The following is a 14,968-nucleotide window of genomic DNA, read 5'->3' on the forward strand; positions in this document are numbered from 1 at the left end:
GGGTCAGCGTAGCTAGGCCTCGCACTAGGACACCGTACTGCCCTTCGGCCGTGAGTACGCAGCGGGGCAACAAAAGGTGAGCGTTCGCATCGGGCGCGAGGCGCCGTCAGCGAAGTCCGACGAGCCCCGAGCGACGGGAGTCGACGGACGGAAAAGATTGCGTGGCTCACCGCTTGCAGTCCCGGAGAGTACTCTGACCGCTCCCGACGCAGCGTGCGAAAACCTCTCGCGAGTCCCCGCGCGCGGCGCCACAGTCAACATCCGCTTCCGGGTGAGGAAGTTAAACGTCACTCCGCCCTTCCCAGCGCGGCAGACAGCAAAGGAGGGCAGACATGTCGGGACATGAGAATGGCAGAAAAGGCGGCAAAGCCCGCGCAAAGGCAGCGGGCCAGCCTCAATTCCCACAGCGTCCACCAAATTCAAAAGCAAAAGTGCAGGCAGACCTGGGGTTCTGGAACGTGCACCTAAATGTAAATACACGGGCCTTTAGCATTTCACCTTCATCTAAATGCGGCCGTCACAACATCCCAAATCTGAATTGATGGAATATAGGTTAAGTCCCATTATTCGTTGAAATAAATTATACCTAACTCTTTGGGTTAACGTAATCAAAAATTATAGATTTCGCGTTGTACAATATATATCACGCTGGTAATTTTCCTGTATGTGACGCCTATTTTTCTCATTAATTTACCGAAAAAGCTTGGAGTGCACTTGAGCTTCGCCTTCTAGAGTAGAACGCAATAGAGTAGTCGGGCCCTGTGCGCATCGCCTTCTCAATTGCTAGCCTCACCGAGACCGACACCGGTAATTCTGCGAAACGTTAAAATTTGGAGTTGGCGAGAATGCACAAAAACATCCATTCGGGCGCGAAGCGCGAACGGTGAATCAGCGACGAATGGCCTTGAACCGACGAGCTTCGTCGGAGAGCGTGGTGAGAGGTACGCGCGCATTTTTCTTTCTCCGCTAGCGGAATCTCACAACAGAGGGCACGTGAGCGCTGTGCACGATTTCTTGACTTTATTAGGACGCCCGAGCGAGCGCAGTCTCGCCTCCTTAAGGATTCTTGCTCAGTGGCTCTTGCTATCCACTCTGCTCTCTGAGCAAGCCTGATCAGGTCATCGAGGCCCGAGCTGAACAGCAGTGCCTTCTTTTACTCTCTCGCAGTGTTCATGTTGTGATGTTCAAAGATGCACAGTGTGCACACCCAGGTAATGTAATGATAATATATAATAATTACTGGTGCAAGGGCCATTTAATGGCCAAAGGGCGTCAGTGCATGATTAAGTGGGTGAACAATGGTTATGTTCAGTGGCTATATAGAGGCTTTCCTTGCACACCGAAATTCTCGTATCATTCGCACCCGACTTTAGCTTCAAATTTTCTGCATATTTTGATCACATTATATGCAATAAAGTCCATTCGCTCGGTGTGCCGCCACGTATGCCTTAATTAGTGAGACTTCAATGCTTGCGCTTGCTGGGACCAAAGGATGAGTCATAATCATCAGATCTTACCACAATGTGTGGTCTTTGGATGACATTTCGTTCTACCGAAATTCTGCAACAACAAATTTTTGACATGTCCAGTCGATTTCGTTGTAGCAGGAGTTGACTGTACACTTTTCTGCAGAACACCCATGTACTAGGGCGAAAATGGCTTAAGCAGCGTTCTGCATGGAACAAGGCCAAGCAATTTTCTAACCGCTACACGCCCCTCCCCCACCCTGCCCCACTCTTTTTTACACTGTTCAAGGCACAACTTTTCGGCCTGTTTGCAAAGCGCGTTCGACGAGATGAAGTAACAACAGCGCGTGCCCATTGGCCGGATATCTATCACCGGGACGACGCAACTCAATTCAGAAAAGTTTTTCTTGTGCTGTTGCTATGGTAACCAATGTCATGGCTGGCAACGACAATGTTCGCAGCACACCAACCCTGTTTCATGCGAAAAATGCAGCATACGCAAACACGCCATAACCCCGTTTGTTGACTAGGAATTTCGTTCATATTTCCTATGAAGTGCTAGTGACTACGGCAACACAACTTTTTTTTTTTTTTTCTTGAAGTTTCGTCGCCCCGCCAATAGGTATCTGCTGTGCTCAGCGAATCGACAGGTGCGCATTGTTGTTAGTTCATCTTATACTATATCTGGTCCATCGCGTCTCGCTGTCCTCACCTGACAAGTATATAACTTATACTGCGGTTTACGGTTAGGGTCTGCGAGCTTGTTTTGATTGATGACGCAAAGTTCAGGTGGCCAACGTGGTTTTCATTTCTTGCTGAAATTGGTGCACCTGAAGTAATTTTAAAACTGGTCAAGTATTTTGGCACAGCGTGAGACAATTTCAGAAAATTTCATGGTTTTGGCGCAGCTGTTGCACCCTTGATGAAAGCTTGCATCTGGGTGTGGATGGCCTCGATGTGGTGTTGCAGGCCTGCAAATGGCTTGGTGAGGCACAGCTCCTGTCATTTTTGTGCAAATTTTGTGACTAGATTTTTTTAGTGTTTGTTTTCTTGTGCGAGTGTTTGTACCTGTGCGCATGTGCTCGCGAGGTCCTGTTCAAATTTTGTGGATAGCAAAGGTATTTGGTGCAGGTGGGAGGCTGCTGCTGTCCGACTTCCCCTGTCTTCGTTGGCAATGGTCCCCAAGGAAAAGGGGGATTCCCTGTTCTCTTGGTGCTGTGGGAGCCAATTGTCATTGAGTGCTGCAGTGGTTGCTGCAAAGTGCAGGGGCCCCGCCTTTTTCAGATCTGCGCCAGTTCCAAGATCTGCGATCACTTAGCGGCTCTGTGATTTCAAGGTCGTGGCTTTCTTGCTGCTCATAACTGAACGATCGCTGACAAGGGGCAGTCGCCTTTATCAACTGGCTGACCAGATGAGGCTGTGTTTTGCAGGTGGTGGTGGTGGAGGCAGAATTTCACCAAGTTTGAATGCACCTCAGTTTTCAGATTCTGCTGTGGCTGTCAGACGGGGCCCTTGACACAGGGCACACTTCAGAACACAGTTTTGACCGTTCTCTGGGCTTGGAAGGCTGCAGACGTTGCGTTCTGGAGCATCGAGTTGAGGCAGATGTCTTGTCGGCGTCCAGGCAAATTGGGCTGAACTGCCTTGTCAGCTTGCAATATTAGCGGGGCATCTCTCCTCTGTTGAAGTGCACCAGCTTAGTCAGTTGAGGGCCGTCAAAGTAAAGCAGCGCTGCCTGCGATTATCCAAGCATGCGGGCTCGCACGGTGACAACTCCAGGTGTGCGGATTCTAAGAGTTACTAGCAGCTCTCCTTTGCTAATGCCCGTGTCGATGCCAGCACGACACCTTTCAAGGGGCCCTGCAACACTTTTTGAGAATGGTCAGAAAACGCTGCCAATCAGTAGTAGAGACTCCCGACAACATGCGAGCCAAATATTATAGCGCAGCAAGCGACCTCGAATTCACAATAAATTATCAAAGTCAGCTAAAAATTGCTTTCCCTTCTTACGACAAATCACGTTATATGCCCAAAAATCACACGTCAACAACCCATCTATCCGCCATTGGCTGATTTGAACATGGCGCACTCGCTCGTTACAGAGATCGCGGCGAGAGGCCGCTACTTGCCCACACATGCACGCACAATCACTATGAAAAAGTCACGTATGCGAAGGAAAAAAAAAAGTGATCAAGGTCGCAAAGCGCTTATGACGTTTTTTTGTGGCCCTGCCATCCCTCCTTCCTTAGCTTTCAGCACTTTCCTCGGGACGAGAGAAGAGAGAATGCTATTGCAGCATGTGACGAACCTTTGTGACTCCACTCCTACTGGACGGATTCTTAAAATTTTTGCAGCGTTGAATTCGTGAGGTAATAAGCTCTTCCAGTGAATTCATTCCATGGTTACTTGAAAAAGTGTTTCAGGGCCCATTTAAACAAGTCCTTGGGTGTTGACACGTATACCTTCAAAGGGTGTGGCCGTTCCTGGAAGGCGAGGCTTGTATTTGCATGAGTGTGGCTGCCGTAGCTATGTGAGGGGTGCTCACAATAATAATGTTTGGTCCGCGACTCAGGTGAACGATGAAGTCTTCCCCCTTGCATGTTGATACCCATCCAGTGACTAGGGTGACCATCTTGGCCACCTGATGGAAACAGTTCGTGAACATTCAGGCCTAGGGTCGGGCGAACCATGACCTTCAGGTCAGCGCATGCCACCGATGCACTTTGGCACGGCACCTGTGTTTTTAGGAACATCTCCAGCGTGCTCGCACTGCTCACCGTTGAATAATGCTCAGGATTGTTGATGTAGGAGTGTGCTCACCCCTCGTTCCTGTTTATCAGAGATTTGCTGTTTTCGCAAGTGTCGTTTCTGATGAAGGGAGACGACCATTTGCCATTGGCATTCTTGACGCTTGCGCTGTTCTGAAATAATGAGAGACAGCCCAGGCGAGGCCTCATACAGTAGATGTTTCTGTTGAGTTTTGAACAAATTTTCATAGTTTCTGTAGTATATTGTAGAAGCATGACATTCTCCAGGATTTGGGTGATTGCAGGAACTAGACTTGGCTTGACTCCACAGCTCACAACACAGCGACCGCCTGCCGGTCTCCGGGCTCCGACGTTAGGGCTAACCCTAGCAAAGGTTAGCCCGAACCGACGCTGGGGCTAAACTTTACATTGGCGGTGCCAAACGACTCAGAGCTCTCGTTACTCATAACACTTCAACTTGCCCAAATTTTGGTTCAATTAAGCTTTCTGACTGTTTACAATGATATTCCACTGGCATCCATGATTCTAACTGCTTGAAACGTCCAAAAGTCAATGAGACAATGGGACAAACACCACACCACCGTCACCATCATGACAGACCAACATCTGATGATACATGCCAATTCTGCCATTGTCTGCAAAAAGGCTTGTGATATGGGAGAGTCAAAATAGCAACCATTGAGCGGCACTGGTACAGAAAGACATATGCAACAGTCATGACCTCACAACATCACATTTGATCGCACCTCCATTCATGCCTTATAATTTTAAAATGATTATTGCGGGAGTATACCTTCCGAGAACCAGCATTAAATTGCTCCTTAGCACTAATACCATTTCAAGGCCATTTTCTAGACTTGTCCAAATATAATAATAATAATAATAATAATAATAATAATAATAATAATAATAATAATAATAATAATAATAATAATAATAATAATGTTTATTTTTCATCAATAGTTTGATGAAGGACAGCTGCAGGTAAAAGCTGCTCTCCAAAAGAGGCAGCTTGACAAAGGCCCACAGCTACCTTTTAGCACGACAGCAATGGCAAACAATCAGCAATTGGAAGTCAACAACAATAACAAAACACCAAATAGATAAATAAATAAAAAATGAATAAAGATATAAAAATCAAGTCCGAATTCCAAAAATAAAAATCGCAACCATGATAATACAGCAACTGCAAAGAAATCTTAAAACTGAACATGTGTATATCGCGCAACTGAATCTGTGTACAATGTAAAAAATCTATGTCGGCTTTCACATATTTATTAAGTAACGTAGGAACTACAGTAATCCCTCGTTAACTCGAAGTTATCAAATCCGGGGAAAATTTCGAGATAGGCGGTATTTCGAGTTAAGCAAAACGCCGAAAATGTTCGCCCAGGTCACTGTAAAAGAAAAGCCAGTGCTGCTAGGAAAAGCTCCACTGCACAAAACAGCTACCGTAGTAAAGGCACAAGAATTCGGAGGGGAAAAAAATTTATTACCGAGGACCAAAAAATTGCGTGATGCTCGCCTGTTTCGCTTTAGCGTTCGTTCCGAGAAAGGCGTTCCCCAGTTGCTCAACACATCGCATGAGCCGTTGGTCGCCACCGCTGCATTCAACCTTGTTGCGGAGCAAGCACAGCATGTTACGTGTTTCTGTCGTCGTAGGCACTTCTCGAGGCTCTTCCTCATCTGCATGGTCATCTGCGTCGTTCACGGCCATCTCAACGATATCGGCGTCCGACAGCATTCCGGTAACAGGGACGTCGGCCTCGTAGAGCGCATACTCCTCAAAGGCGATCTCGCCGTCTTCAGTATCGCTCACGCAGCCAGTTGCCTTGCGCACTTCATTGCACAGCTCATCACAGCCGCTGAATTCTGCGCCAATGGTCGATATTCGGAAGCGTCCGTTGCACAGACCACTCACTACTCAGCAAAACTGAGCTCAAGATGCGTCGTGCACAGATCGCGAGGAAAACAAAGAATACCAGCTCGCACATGCGAGGGCTAGGTTGCGTACTGACGGGCGCATGCTGCACACGCCGCCCACCGCGCATAAGTCGCGCGCAGGTGCGCACACGTGATCACTCCCACAGTTGCCTGACAAGGCTGATAGGAAACGGCTGCGTCCGCGGGAATTTCAAATTCGCCCTTCACGACTGCGTTCGGCACGTATAGTAAGAGCTAAGCGTTCGCACGGAGCCCTCGTTTCCTGTTGGGAGTAGACTTTGCCTTCTGCCCTCCCTGTCAAGATTTCGAGATATCCACTGTTCTCTCCGGAAAACGTTTCGAGATAAGAGGGGGCAAATACATAGCACCTATGGGAGGTTAATGCACGGCGAAAAAAAGTTTCGACTTAACGGAGATTTCGAGATATGCGAGTTCGAGTTAACGAGGGTTTACTGTATGTAGGATAACCTATCTGTGGAGTAGTTTGTTCTCGAAGTTTTTACTTGCCATGTTTCCTTATTTTGTGTTTCAAACAATGTAATATTTGGCTGCAGTTTTGAGAGGTCATACAAAAATGTCGACTTTTTTCAATTCACGCCTGATGTTTGCCAATGCTAACTGTAGAGTATTCCAGCCTGTTGAAACAATTCGCTTGTGTAAGCATCATACGGCAAGTTAAAAATGATTCTAATATACTTCTTTTGCATCAGGTACAGTTTTTGCAAGTTCGTGTAAGTTGTAGTCCCCCATACCAAGAAATAATAGGTAAGATGTGAATAGAAAAGTGATTTATAAAGTAAGAGTTTTACCTTGTATGGTAGAACAGTTTTGCCACTGTACACCACCATACCCACTACGCGGGATAACTGACTCAGCACACTGTGAATGTGTTCAGTCCAAAGCATATTGCTCGAAAATGTAACTCCGAGAATTTTTATGCTATTTACAAGCTCAATATAAGTATCGCCATACTTGAGATGTATGTTTTCATTAATGGGCTTGTTTTTAGGTCGGAATAGTACCGCCTTTGTTTTACTAGTGTTAATGTTTAAATTATTACAGCATGACCAGAGCTTTAGTTTCACAAGAAAATGGTTCATTTTTTCCTCAAGCGTGATACTATTTTCAGCTGAAACAAACATGCTGACATCATCGGCATATAAGACGTATTTAGCATCTGGATAAGTACGAGTTAAATCATTTATATAGGCTATAAAAAGAAGGGGTCCAAGGATGCTTCCCTGAGGTACACCCTTAGTAATAGGCTTCAGCTCTGAGAATTTTCTATCTATTTCAACCACCTGTTTGCAATATTTAAGGTAACTTTTTACTAGGTCTAGTGCATGACCATGAATTCCATAGCACTGCAACTTTTCAAACAACGTGGAATGCTGAACGTTGTCGAAGGCTTTACTAAAATCAACAAACATACCTAGAACAGCACGTTTGTTTTCAAATTCAGATAATATGTACTCTTTTTGTTCTAATAATGCAATTTCCGTAGATCGATGTTTGAATGCTATGAGAAAATTTTGAAGTATTTGAAATTTTCAATAAATATATATTAATTTGTGTGTAAACCCCGCAAAGATGGTTTTACTGCAGTGAGGGAATGCTAAGCCGTCACCACACCTGATTATTGAACATCCACCCTGCCACAAAGCCCCCCTTCAAGGTTAAATGATCATATCACCCTAACACTGATTCATTTTTGACGTCCAAAAGATTGTTATAGCAGCTTATATTCTTTAAGTATAGTAAATATTAAAACGTAACATATTTTACAGGTTATAACTTGCATTCTAGATTTCAATTTAAAAATATATGAACTCTGCAGGGTAGTTATGTCATGACGAAAATGCCCACTTATTTTTAAAACATTTGAATTCAATTCGAAATTATTTGACCAAAATCACTATTCACTTCGAATTCACTTCAAACAAGCCTGACATTTTCAGATTGGCTTGGTTATTACAGCACAGCACATTGAGGATAGCAGCTTTACCTTTAACGTGTCTTTAGATGACGATGGCTTCTTGGAAAGAGATGAAGAAGACGGTCGATTGTGTGAAGATGACTCGGATGAAGCTTTTGGCCTGCGCTCATCGGCCATGCTGCTTCCGGATGGCTTCTTGACCAAAGGCGGCGCACCCTCTCGGTCTCTCCTCTCACCGCCGCTGGAACTTAGCCGTGACGCCATAGGTTGACTGGGAGGCTTCCGCAGTGCAGCTGCTTTTTCTGGTGGTTGCTTGGCAGCTGACACCCTCGCCTGAGAGGAAGAAGCATATTGAAATGAATTCTCAATGAATGTAGCAAACAAATTTCCTGCAGTTTGTGGAGATGGGGTTGCTCAAGAAGCTTACCCTACGAAGTGAAGGGGAGGAGACGTGACATTCTCTGCTGCTATCGTGCACAAGGACTTGTTGTTGGGCTAGTTGGTGCTTGCTGAAAATCATAATGTAGCGCAAAAATAAGAAGACACAACAGACAAACAGAATCACACACCACAATATTCCATTAAAGTTGTAAGTAGCGCTTGTGGTATGCAGTTCTGTGTGACCGCTGCGTGTTTTTTTTGCACTACGTTACGATTTTATAATGCAATAAAATTCTATGGCCGAGTTCGTCGACTCCAAAACGGAGCACAAATAATATACGAGGTAGACCAACAACAAACATGGGTTTATTCACCCTAAATACAGCACAGTACAACAATCACGGGCTTGCAGGCCGACAGGAAAACTCCGCAAGATCGATCGAGCAAACGCTTGCCAGCCGCAACTGCTGTTATCACACAAAGGTCAGCAGCTGAGGGCGCATACGAGAAGCCACCTGCTAGAGCAGTGGGTCTGCCTCTCTTGCAGGCCTGTGACCGTCTGCCCACAGAGCGAGCGCCAGTCGAAAGCAAGCAAAGGAGAAAAAGGGCTGTCAGAGGCAGCCAATGAGAACCGGCGGAGCGCCGTAACGTGCACTAGCGTGATGCGAAGGGGAGGCATTGTCGAGGCATGTTTACACGTCTCTATGCAGGGAAGACGGACGTCTGGCTTGTACTACACAAAAAGGCCTCGTGGTGAAGCTACAGTGATCATGTCGCGCTCGAGGAACACTGGGCCACCGCTCGATTCCCACATGTTACAACACAACACATATTAACTGAGTGTAATAGACCACCATGGAGGGCATTTCTTAATGCTGTAGGAGCACTAAGTTTGCTCAGAGTATTCTAGTTCATTTTTAAGATTCAGGTTATGCAAGTTTAGAGATGGTTTAGCCTTGAAATTAGAGGGGCGTTTAGCATCAACCTCCCATTCATCATTGCAATGTCGTGCAGCGAACCCTTAACGGGCCCCACAAAACTTTTCAAGCATGGTCAGGAAGTGCTGCCAATCGACAGATGAGACGAGAACATGTGAGCCAAACGTTAGAGCATGGCGCAAGGCCTAAAAGTCACATTTAATTTCCAAGCCACATCGCTTGCCCTTCTTTCAACAAATGATGCAAAAATCCAAAATGGCTGCATCATAGGCACATGTCTGCCACAGTATGCCGCAGTGTGTTCACACTGCCCTCTATAGTGCTAGGGTTACCCATAGTACAGAATTACACCAACATGTGTGTGGTCAGACCGCAAGTGAACTGCACATTCATACAAAAGCAAAGGAAGCTCTCAAATGACCAATTAGGCGAGTTGGTGACTCATGATTATTTGAAATATGAGCGACTAACGTATACAGGGACTAAATGATTTGTTGTGTGCTTTTATCAAATTAGCTCAAGGAAGTTAATCTGTATACAGTCGAGCCCACTTATAACGAACCTGAGCGTGACGCGGCATCCGTTCGCTGTATCCCGAAGTTCGTAGTAAATGAAACACAGCTTTTAAAAAAAAGTTGCGAATGAAAACAGATACTTTTTTTGCCCCAAAATGTCTGTGATGCACGTGTTTCGAAGAGCAGAAGCGATAAGGGCGGTCTCGAGTTGATTTAAAACAGCAGGGTGCTCGTTCGCCGAGGCCCGTAGCATAAGCTGCATGAGGCACTGGCTCCAAAGTTTCGTCGTTCTTGCAATCTGATTCCTCCAAATCGCTCTCGCCATGGACTTCATTCACAATGCCTCGATCTGTGCACGGTTCCGCAGTGTCGGCGTCATCATCGACCGTAATTAAACCATCGCAACAGATGTTTCACCCGCTCTTCCAGGTCGGAGTCGACGATGCGCTGCCACAAATCGCCACCGCAGTTCAGAAGCTTCAGGCTCGGCATCAGGCCCGACGTCGACGAAGTCAGCCTCGCGAAAAAAGTTTCGCGCGCATGACTGATGGTTACCATCATTCCATAACATTTGGCCCACACTGGACCACTTGTCTCAGCAGCTAGACTAGTGCTTTTTCACTTCACGTCTGCCACAGAAGCTACACGTCAATGCAGATATATTTGCAGCATCCAGGTAGCTCAAGAAGACAAGCCAGGAACACAGCTTAAGGGGGGACATGGGCCTTAGGGCTCTCTCATTTATTTTTTAACCAAATGTGACAAAAGTTGGCATGCTTACTTAGTTTGTTCTCTAGATTCTATAAATATAGTTATTTTTTCTGTAGCTTCATTAGTTAAATAATCAAGATAACAGTTTCTATTGTTCTTACCATAATAGAAAAATAACCACCTGTCAAAAATTTATAAATAACACAGGGATTGACAGTAGAAAGCATAAGTCATGCAACATAAGAAGCACTTTTTTGAATGGGTCATTATTTCTTACTTTACAGTACACTAAACTTTACAGCCCTGAATGTGACCATTGTGTGGTCACACAAAAGACTAGTTTGAAAAACTTGCATCAAGAGAAATCAAAATCTGCTTCCTATGTTGTGCGCTCCAAACATATAGCTTCATGCGGCAAAATAAAATATTCTGCTATCTGTAATACTTTCAGATATATTGCAGTAATTTTCATGCAGGGTGTACAAAATTGGCTTTTTGAGAAAATGAAGAAAACAAAGAATTCTAACATTTTTAACTGTAAAAATGTATGCACTTATAATTACATAGCCATTGACATATAAATGAATGCTAGAAAGCCTAAGGAGTGCAATGCTGCAGGCTGATCGAAAATTGAACGAGTACTTTTCGAATTACAGCACAGTAAAGTTCATTGCATGTAACCAAATACAAAAATTTTTATATTAAATTAAAAAAAAGTAAAGCTGCTCATTAAAAATAGGCTCACAGCATTGTTTGTTGTGCTCATTTAGCTACATTGTGCAAAAACAATTGCAGCTGTAGCTGTCCTAGGTCCACTTTTACCGAACAAGCAAAAGAAAGTGGTCAAAATCTGTGCTTCGAGAATAATGCCGTTAAAACTTAATTTCGCCGTTCCGAGGGAAACAATCATGGCACACATACTTTCAGTCAGTTAATATGCACCGGGAATGTAATAGGACTGATTGTTCGTATGAGAGTGTCGTTTCTTTTAGTCCTGTAGCAAGTTGTCGCCGTGTGCTTGTCTGCCGCGAGGCCGCTTATCAGTTCAGTGACTGTACTGACGACGATGTGCGACAAATGTGCGTGCGTCATCCACGATCCATCGAATAATGTGGCGATGTTTTCCAGCTTGTCCAGAATAAGTTACCTGTAAGTGTCGCGAAACAAAGTTGCTCTCTCGCTCATCAATTTCGAGGCTACACGAGTGCCGAGGTGTTAGTTTTCTTTTCACATAAGACTGCCGCATTTTCGAGCGGAGATCGCGACAACGTTGCAAACACATCGTTAAAAGCAGTCTACCTGTTGCCAGTAGCCTCTATTGCGGGGGCCGCGAGCATGTTCACTGCGAAGGGATTGACTTTCTGATGTTGGTAGACGCGCGGCGTACTCCACTCTGACGACCCGTCGCGCAGTTCAAGGTCCTTTCGTCAGGCGGGGGGAACCACGACATCGGCGGGTTTAGCGATAAGACTGCGCTTCCGTTCCGTCACTACAAAGATTGATATCTCTTGTAGCTTTACTTCTGCTTTTTACTTGCTGTCCTCTAACTGATGAGGCTGCAAAACACAGCCGTTCTCAGTAATGTTGTCGACAACCAATGGGCTCGTACGTGAGTTAGGCCTACACCGGTGACTCGGCGACAGCCGTTGACCGCATCGAGTTCGTTATCCTCGTTGTCCTGAGCCATAGCGGGGATCTTACTGAAGTTCACAGTGAACGATCGACCGTCACACCCGCTTCACAAATTACTGTAGCACAGAATTTCTTTACTGCCGCAAGCAGTCAGTAGCACCATGACAATATGGCGCATGTCCGTGCGCGTCACGATGGTGAAGCAGACGCCGAAAGCGCCCCTTGGCCAATTCGATGTCTAGTTTTGGTCACAGGCCCCAAGCAGACAATTGAATCGCGCGCTAGTGCTTCTCGATGACACGTTTTTGCTAAAAAACCAAAGAGCAAGGTGAGCCAGCGGTGGCGGGAAATTGAAGATGAAGAACGACCCTTCCAAATGAGACCAAGACGAACACGATAGCGCGTGTGTAACGGCAACAGTTTGGCGCAGAAAAAGTGCGATTTTAGCGTCAATTTGCGCTCACATTCATCTCACAAGGATGTTATAAATTGATATTGCACCAGAAATAATGACGCGAGAAGCTAGAAACTTCTCAGATAAGTGCAAAATAGGCGCAGATTCCGAAAATGTCAGCTTCAAAAAGTCGATTTTTTTTGCGATTTTTGGCCTTCTAAGATTCGTGTCCCCCCTTAAAGGAGCACCGACGTAAAATTTACTCATGTCAAGTTTTTTTCGTCAACGAGCAGCTATTGACCCCCTAGTAGTGATTTGCGAACTGAAACGCATCTGAGTGACGAATGAATATCGGCAATATTTATTAATATATCCGCTATCGAACACGGTTCAAGATGGGTCCAAAGCCTGCCAAATTGTAGTGCTTTCAGCGCTACCTCGCGGGCATGTCGAGGCCGCTGCACAGCTGATGCTGCTTCCACAAAAAACGGTGACGTCATGCACAGTGGAATTTCGTCTGCTAGAAGTGCACGTGCAGTCAGTCCAGCTGTGTCTCTGATGATGTAGACTAAAGACTATTCATACGTTTTTTGCCGGCTAGGTTAAGTAGCACCAACTCGTTCTTCCCTTCTCCCTTTAGCCTCGGCCTCGAGAAAGAGCCTCGTACTGCCAGTGAAACCAAACTGGTTCACCACCACAGGGTTTACCGTGTAGCAGCTTGGCGCAAAGGGAAGCAAGCAAATGCGGCTGTTCTTCACAGGCGTCCAGTCCCTCTGTCCATCGGTGCGTACGAAGTCAACCCACTGGCTGTGTTGAGGTTTGTGGCTTGAAAAGGCATGAAATTCCACGCACTTCCCCCTTTTTTCGCGCCTCGACGTGCAGGTTCACCCTACGCAGCGGTAACCCGACATTCTGGCACGTATTGTCTCTCTGAGTGATCGCAGTCACGCTGTGGAGCCCACATGAAATCATTCGATGTGACACGATGAATCGCACGCACGCTTCAACACAGCAAGGAGAGCCATTAGTGAGAGCATGACCGGGAGTCAGATCCAAACACACTCAAATCGTCGACGTCATTGTTGCTAGCGTATCGTCACTCAGGATGGTATTTGTGGAATGTATCACACTAAACACGTAGCACTAGTGTCGATGTCGCAGGGCAGTCTATTTTCCGTTTTTTCTCCTTAGTTTTTCCATGTTGTTTGACATCAAATCAAAATAACTTCGACGCAATGGATGCCATTCAAATTTGGCCAAAAAACCTATGCACACCAAGTGATCGAATGATGGGCACAAATTGACCTTTAACTCTGATGTCAGTGCTCCTTTAACTAAGCACTAAACGGTAATCTACTGTAGCAAGAAACAAAAAAATTGATGTAAGGCCATGTACAGTCACGCTCAATTTGAGTCGCAACGCACTGGCTCTGGTTAAAGTAATACCAAGGTGAAACAAGCAAACCAACAATCATTAAATTGGTTCAGAAAGTACCCCTAACTGAGAGAGTTCAACTAAGCAATTTTTTTTTGTGTAGGTGCCAATTTGCAGTGCTGGCATCATTTTGAGCCCAGAAAGCATGTTTCAAGCCCCCCCCCCCCCCCCCCCCACACACACACACGCACACACACACACACACACACAGCATGACTGTGCAGCACATATAGATCAAGTGTCCTTTGCAGGACCTTTTCTTTCTTTTATCCAAAGCACAGAACGGCAGCCAGCTCCCACGCACGATCGTCCAAGAAGAACTTCAAAGCCATTACAGAGTTCAGAACCCACAGCGACTGGCAGAGCGACAGAGCAGGTGGACACACTCGAGTTGGCTTTCTGTGTTACACACATGTACACCCATACTGCAATCTGCTATACTCAGTGAAAACTGACCCCATGTCACTGAAATGCAGTACAGCAATGTGGAGCAGAGTGCTGCTGCCAATAGCTTGTAGTGTGTCATCTATTCCACCCACACCATCGTTGACAGGCCACTTGCTGTGGTGGAGACGTGTTCGCAGCAAATGGAGGAATGAAACACTCAGCCTATCCCGAGACTTGTGCAAATATTCAAATGCTTCTAATATTCAAACAAATAATTAAGTATGTAAATTCGTTTTTAATCAAACTAAAATTATTAAAATTTTGAATTATTCGGAACAAACTTATAAATGCACTCAAATCTGCAAGTCTGAAAGTCACACCCTGTAAAGGTGTTTTCACTGCACTAGAGCAGCTACTTTTACATATTATACTTGTGTTCATGTAACTTTCTGTAAAGATGG

At 45.5% G+C, this 14,968-nt stretch overlaps 1 protein-coding gene across 2 annotated transcripts in view; it reads right to left on the minus strand.

Annotated features, from left to right (window-relative positions):
- LOC119170891 (uncharacterized) overlaps window positions 1-14,968 on the minus strand; it is a 106,564-nt gene that overhangs the window by 55,775 nt on the left and 35,821 nt on the right. For both annotated transcript variants that reach the window (XM_037422170.2, XM_037422169.2), the window contains exon 7: window positions 8,184-8,447. In XM_037422170.2, the coding sequence (XP_037278067.2) occupies window positions 8,184-8,447 (264 nt within the window). The remainder of the gene's footprint in view (window positions 1-8,183; window positions 8,448-14,968) is intronic.

This window comes from Rhipicephalus microplus, chromosome 2 (genome assembly GCF_043290135.1).
Source record: "Rhipicephalus microplus isolate Deutch F79 chromosome 2, USDA_Rmic, whole genome shotgun sequence".
NCBI classification, from domain to species: Eukaryota; Metazoa; Arthropoda; class Arachnida; order Ixodida; family Ixodidae; genus Rhipicephalus; species Rhipicephalus microplus.